General features: G+C 53.8%; 1 protein-coding gene across 1 annotated transcript in view; it reads left to right on the top strand.

The window, feature by feature from the left end:
• The window catches only part of qsox1 (quiescin Q6 sulfhydryl oxidase 1), a gene marked incomplete at its 5' end in the record, with an annotated part of 38,912 nt that overhangs the window by 20,897 nt on the left and 10,515 nt on the right, over positions 1 to 7,500 (top strand). Inside the window, 2 exons of the mRNA XM_080547422.1 lie at positions 2,240 to 2,375; positions 5,091 to 5,267. Of these exons, the coding sequence (XP_080403548.1) occupies positions 2,240 to 2,375; positions 5,091 to 5,267 (313 nt within the window). The remainder of the gene's footprint in view (positions 1 to 2,239; positions 2,376 to 5,090; positions 5,268 to 7,500) is intronic.

Genomic DNA, 7,500 nt, shown 5'->3' with positions numbered 1-7,500 from the left:
GGAGAACAGGTAGGTTTTGAGGTGGGATTTAAAAATGGAGAGTGAGGGTGAGTCTCTGAGTGATTGTAGGTCCCAGCGCTGTGTTTGGAATGGGGCCTGCTGCCCACTAATAAGACCAGTCACTTAGTGACATCATTAGCTTTTATCTGCAAAATCAATGGATCAATGAATCAATGGGGGGGTATGAACCCGGCTCCCAGCAGGAAATGGACTTGTGTCCCGCATATCACTACACACACACACTCACACACACACACAGATCTATACTATTGGCATGTCAGTAATACCGTCACTCACAGCTTAGCATCAGCGGCCAGAAACGACTTTATGACGGAGGAAGTACGCTGTTGGAATAGAGCACGTTCTGGCTTTGGTTCTGCTCTGTCTGCAGGGGGGGGGCTGCTCTGTCTGCAGGGGGGGGGGGCTGCTCTGTTGCAGGGGGGGGGCTGCTCTGTCTGCAGGGGGGGGGGCTGCTCTGTCTGCAGGGGGGGGGCTGCTCTGTCTGCAGGGGGGGGGGCTGCTCTGTCTGCAGGGGGGGGGGGGGCTGCTCTGTCTGCAGGGGGGGGGGCTGCTCTGTCTGCAGGGGGGGGGGGGCTGCTCTGTCTGCAGGGGGGGGGGCTGCTCTGTCTGCAGGGGGGGGGGGCTGCTCTGTCTGCAGGGGGGGGGGCTGCTCTGTCTGCAGGGGGGGGGGGGCTGCTCTGTCTGCAGGGGGGGGGGGCTGCTCTGTCTGCAGGGGGGGGGGGGGGCTGCTCTGTCTGCAGGGGGGGGGGCTGCTCTGTCTGCAGGCCCTCTAAAGGGGGGGGGGCTGCTCTGTCTGCAGGGGGGGGGCTGCTCTGTCTGCAGGGGGGGGGCTGCTCTGTCTGCAGGGGGGGGGGCTGCTCTGTCTGCAGGGGGGGGGCTGCTCTGTCTGCAGGGGGGGGGCTGCTCTGTCTGCAGGCCCTCTAAAGGGGGGGGGGGGGGGGTTGAATGACACACAGAATGGCACAACATGTTTTTTGTGCATTAACTATTTGCAATTTGCAATTATTTCACCCAAAATGATCTCTTTGATGATTTTTGATCATCAGGCTTTCGCCCCCTACATAGCACTGATGATGATAATAGCTAGATGGGAAATAGATAGATAATAGATCCTACGTACAGGACAGAAGCTACTATGTCTCCATTGGCAACTTTGTGTCTGACTAAATTAAACTGACGTGGGGTTCCCCAAGGATCAAGCCTTGGCCCTCTTCTATTCAGTCTCTACATGCTTCCACTGGGACACATCATAAAAAAGAACAAGATTGCCTACCACAACTATGCGGATGACACTCAACAAGAATGAGAGGTTTCATGTCCAAACAAGACCTTGAAAAGCTCATCCATGCATTTGTTTCGAGTAGACTTGATTATTGTAATGGCCTACCAACAGGCCTATCTAAAGAGGCTGTTCGTAAATTGCAGCTCATCCAAAACGCCGATGCTAGGCTCCTAACAAAAAACACATTACACCAATCCTGAACTCTCTACCCTGGCTACCAGTCTCTCACAGAATTGAATTCAAAGTACTTCTAATTGTATACGAATCACAAAATGGTCTTGGACCAAAATACATATCAGATCTCCTCCCACCCTATATTCCAGCAAGGCCCCTAAGGTCAGCTGAGATTAATCAAGAGTTAATTCCAAGAGTGAAAACAAAACACGGTGCAGCAGCTTTCAGTCACTCTGCCATATGCTCCTGAAACAAACTCCCTGAAGAAATCAAACAGGCCCAAACCCATATTTAAATCTAAGCTAAAAATCTTCATGTTTTGCAACATTTATGATTAAACACAAACACTTCTATCAATGTCTTTTTATTCATTTCCATTATCTTATTAAATATTTATAGATATATTTTTTATATTTTTTAACGGTTTATGTAAAGCACTTTGAATTGCACCATTGTATGAAATGTGCTGTACAAATGAACTTGCTTTGCTGTGTGTGTGTGTGTGTGTGTGTCTGTGTCTGTGTCTGTGTCTGTGTGTGTGTGTCTGTGTCTGTGTCTGTGTCTGTGTGTCTGTGTGTCTGTGTGTGTGTGTCTGTGTCTGTGTCTGTGTCTGTGTGTCTGTGTGTGTGTGTGTGTCTGTGTGTCTGTGTGTGTGTCTGTGTGTGTGTCTGTGTGTGTGTGTGTGTGTGTGTGTGTGTGTGTGTCTGTGTGTCTGTGTGTGTGTGTGTCTGTGTGTGTGTGTGTGTGTGTGTGTGTGTCCAGGTTCCTGAGGCTGTGCTGCCTGAGGGGGTCAGGTGGGTGGGCTGCCAGGGCTCCAAGCCTCACTACCGAGCCTACCCCTGCTCCATGTGGACCCTTTTCCATGTCCTCACTGTCCAGGCCAAGGCCCACGGCTCAGGTACACACACACACACACACACACACACACACACACACACACACACAACAACACTACACACGCACGCACTACACTACACTACACTACACACACACACACACACACACACACACACACACACACACACACACACACAACAACACTACACACGCACGCACTACACTACACTACACTACACACACACACACACACACACACACACACACACACACACACACACACACAACACTACACACGCACGCACTACACTACACTACACACACACACACACACACACACACACACTACACACACACACATACTACACACACACAAACACAGGCCTCACCACTGACACACACACACACACACACACACACACACACACACACACTCCACACAACTACCATTCACCAACTACCAATGAATCAGCCATAGTAACCCACAAGCCCATTGATAAAGAATGTAAAGCCTATTGCCTAGGAGACTGACCCAGCCCGTGTGTGTGTGTGTGTGTGTGTGTGTGTGTGTGTGTGTGTGTGTGTGTGCGCCCAGGCAATGAACCGTGACACAAGTGTTTCCAGTCAGCTTCCCTCTGTTAGCGCTGCTAACTGTTATCACCCCCTGGGGACGGCCCCCTCCAATTGAACCTGCTATGAATGGCTGGGAGGGGTGGGAGGGAGGGGGAGAGGGGTGGGAGGTGCCTGGGACAGCGAAGGGGCTGGCTGTGGGCAGGGGAGAGGGCGGGGGAGGGGGCAGGGTAGGGGGCGGGGCAGGGGACAAGTGCCTTTGTGGGGTTTGTGTAAACAAATTAGCCCAGAATGTTTAGTGGAATGTTTAGTGTTGACCTGTCACGTTACCACACACACACACACTCAAACACATACACACACATACACATACACACACACACACACACACACACACACACACACACACACATACACACACACACACACATACACGTACACACACATACACACACACACACACACATACACATACACACACACACTCACACACATGCACACACACAGGGCCTAACTGAACACACAGGGCCTAACTGTGACTGGGTGAAAAGGAATTTCTCCAGATTAGTGGATCTGAGTGGATCTGAGTGGATCTGAGTGGGTCTGAGTGGGTCTGAGTGGATCTGAGTGGGTCTGAGTGGATCTGAGTGGATCTGAGTGGATCTGAGTGGATCTGAGTGGGTCTGAGTGGATCTGAGTGGGTCTGAGTGGATCTGAGTGGATCTGAGTGGATCTGAGTGGATCTGGGTGGATCTGAGTGGGTCTGAGTGGGTCTGAGTGCATCTGAGTGGATCTGAGTGGATCTGAGTGGATCTGAGTGGATCTGAGTGGATCTGAGTGGGTCTGAGTGGATCTGAGTGGATCTGAGTGGGTCTGAGTGGATCTGAGTGGGTCTGAGTGGGTCTGAGTGGGTCTGAGTGGATCTGAGTGGATCTGAGTGGATCTGAGTGGGTCTGAGTGGGTCTGAGTGGATCTGAGTGGATCTGAGTGGGTCTGAGTGGGTCTGAGTGGATCTGAGTGGGTCTGAGTGGATCTGAGTGGGTCTGAGTGGATCTGAGTGGGTCTGAGCAGAGAAAAGCAGAGGCAGATGACCGACGCTCTGCCCCTGCCCTGCTGGGGGGGTGGGGGGTTGGTGGGGGGATAATCCACAGCTTAGGGAGGGGGGGGGGGGGGGGGGGGGGGCCTGCAGATGGGCGACCAGGGACCAGGGGTCTCCATCTGGACCTCCCCCCCCCCACACACACACATACACACACACACACACACACACATACACACACACACACACACACACACACACACACACACACACTCATCTGAGGGGCCAGATCGGGTTTACAGTAGAGAACAAAACAAAAACCTGCAGCATAAGAATATCTGCGTTCTGGGCCTGTCTGTGATCTCTGCCCCCCCTCTGTTCACACACGGGGTCGGGTTAATACCTGACATCTGCCTCTGTCGTCCCCCCCACCAACACCCGTCTTCACACACATGGTTAACCAAATACTTTGACTCCTGGCCCATATAAGCGTGGGAACCCACGGGGAGTTAAGGAGGCTATGCTACTTTACTGGTGACATCCTAGAGTTGATGATGCTATGCTACCTTACTGGTGACATTTTAGAGATAATGATGCTATGCTATACTGATGGTATTTTATTGTGAATGATGCTATGCTGCTCTAAGTACGCTTTCAATGTTTTGTTCTGGTTTCTGGGTTCGGTGTATTGATATCACCAACATGCAGATTAATAGTCAGTCAAGTAATACTCAGCAAAGCAATTTATACAAATTCTGACCAACATCGCAAAGCATCACTAGTCTTAAATGTCATTCAAAGAAAATCGGACAAAAATATAATGATATAAGAAACAGTATGACATATCTTCCTCTCTCTCTCTCCCCCTTCTCCTCTCTTTCTCTCACTCTCTCGCCCCTTTCCTCTCTCTCTCTCTCTCCCTCTCCCACTTCCCCCCCTCTCTTTCCCCCCTCTTTCTCCCCCTTCCTCCCCCCCTCTCTTTCACTCCCTCTCTCTCTCTCTCCCCCACTCTCTCTCCCTCTCCCAAACCTCTCCCTCTTCCTCTCTCCCTCTTCCCCCCCTCTCTCTCTCTCTCTCCCCCCCTCTCCCTCCCCCCTTTCTCTCTCCCCCTTTCCCCCTATCCCCCCTTTCTTTTGTGTTGTTCTATTGCATGCTGTTCCCCTCCAGACCCCCAGGAGGTGCTGCGGGCCATGCGGGGGTACATCCACAGCTTCTTCGGGTGCCGGGCGTGCGCCACCCACTTTGAGAACATGGCGGAGGAGAGCCTGGCCCAGGTGGGGACGCTGTCCTCCTCCGTCCTCTGGCTCTGGTCAGGACACAACCGGGTCAACAACCGCGTGGCTGGTACGTGTCTGTTTGTCTGTCTGTCTCTGTCTGTCTGGCTGTCTGTCTGGCTGTCTGGTACGTGTCTGTCTGTCTGTCTCTGTCTGTCTGTCTGTTTGTCTGTCTGGTATGTACCTGTCTGGTACATGTCTGTCTGTCTGTCTGTCTGGTACGTACCTGTCAGTCTGTCTGTCTGGTACGTACCTGTCTGTCTGGCTGTCTGTCTGTCTGTCTGTCTGACTGACTGGTACGTGTCTGTCTGTCTGTCTGTCTGGTACTTACCTGGAGACCATCTGTCTGTCTGTCTGTCTGTCTGGTACTTACCTGGAGACCACCTGTCTGTCTGTCTGCCTGGTACGTACCAGTCTGTCTGTCTCTCTGTCTGTCTGGTACGTGTCTGTCTGTCTGTTTATCTGGTATGTGTCTGTATGTCTCTCTGTCTGGTACTTACCTGGAGACCATCTGTCTGTCTGTCTGTCTGTCTGGTATGTACCTGTCTGTCTGTCTGTCTGCCTGGTACGTGTCTGTCTGTCTATCTGGTACGTGTCTGTCTGCCTGGTACGTGTCTGCCTGTCTGTCTGCCTGTCTGTCTGTCTATCTATCTGACTGTCTGTCTGGTACATACTTGGAGGACATCCTAACCACTGGTGTCATACTGTGTCATAGTCAGTCTATCTGTCTGTCTGTCTATATCTGTCCATCCATCCATCCATCCATCCACACCCCCCTCCCTCCTGCCCTCTGCGCCTGCTAACCACTGGTGACATACTGTAGTCTGTCTATCTGTCTGTGTATCCATCTATCCCTCCCTCCAACCCCCCCCCCCCCCCTCCTCCCCCAGGAGCCCTCTGTGGTGTATCATGTCTAAGTATCTCTCCCTCGTCACCTGACCAACTCTACTGTCGTCTCATTGGTGGACGTTTGATCGTCAGCGTTGTGGCTTCGACCACAGAGACATTGATTATCATACGCTGCTTGATCACGTTAGTAAAGACCCGCTGTCTAGACACCAGGCAGCGTGGACGTGGCGTTGTCCTCTACACACCAGCCTCCACCACGCATTGTCTTTCCATAGACACACTCTGTCTAACCTTTTTATTTGTATATATTTTTGGGGGTTTGTTTGTTTGTTATCTTTGTATAGAGGTGGAAATCTTACCTGACCTCCCCTCTCTGACCTCCCTCCCCTCTCTGACCTCCCTCCTCTGACCTCCCTCCCCTCTCTGACCTCCCTCCTCTCTCTGACCTCCCTCCTCTGACCTCCCTCCCCTCTCTGACCTCCCTCCCCTCTCTGACCTCCCTCCTCTGACCTCCCTCCCCTCTCTGACCTCCCTCCCCCTCTCTGACCTCCCTCCCCTCTCTGACCTCCCCCCTCTAACCTCCCTCCCCTCTCTGACCTCCCTCCCCTCTCTGACCTCCCCTCTCTGACCTCCCTCCCCTCTCTGACCTCCCCCTCTCTGACCTCCCTCCCCCTCTCTGACCTCCCTCCCCTCTCTGACCTCCCTCCTCTGACCTCCCTCCCCTCTCTGACCTCCCTCCTCTCTCTGACCTCCCTCCTCTGACCTCCCTCCCCTCTCTGACCTCCCCTCTCTGACCTCCCTCCCCTCTCTGACCTCCCTCCTCTCTCTGACCTCCCTCCTCTGACCTCCCTCCCCTCTCTGACCTCCCTCCTCTGACCTCCCCTCTCTGACCTCCCCTCTCTGACCTCCCTCTCTGACCTCCCCCTCTCTGACCTCCCTCCCCTCTCTGACCTCCCTCCTCTGACCCTCCCTCCTCTGACCTCCCTCCCCTCTCTGACCTCCCCTCTCTGACCTCCCTCTCTGACCTCACCTCCTCTGACCTCCCTCCCCTCTCTGACCTCCCTCCTCTGACCTCCCTCCCCTCTCTGACCTCCCCTCTCTGACCTCCCCTCCCCTCTCTGACCTCCCCTCTCTGACCTCCCCTCTCTGACCTCCCCTCCTCTGACCTCCCTCCCCTCTCTGACCTCCTCCCCTCTCTGACCTCCCTCCCCTCTCTGACCTCCCTCCCCTCTCTGACCTCCCTCCCCTCTCTGACCTCCCCTCTCTGACCTCCCCTCTCTGACCTCCCCCTCTCTGACCTCCCCTCCTCTGACCTCCCTCCCCTCTCTGACCTCCCCTCTCTGACCTCCCTCCCCTCTCTGACCTCCCTCTCCCCCTCTCTGACCTCCCTCCCCTCTCTGACCTCCCCCTCTCTGACCTCCCCTCTCTGACCTCCCTCCCCTCTCTGACCTCCC

This window comes from Nansenia antarctica (genome assembly GCF_963989245.1).
Source record: "Nansenia antarctica genome assembly, chromosome: 17".
Classification (NCBI taxonomy): Eukaryota; Metazoa; Chordata; class Actinopteri; order Argentiniformes; family Microstomatidae; genus Nansenia; species Nansenia antarctica.
The sequence above is the reverse complement of the archived record's forward strand: the minus strand, read 5'-3'. Positions and strand labels throughout refer to the sequence as shown.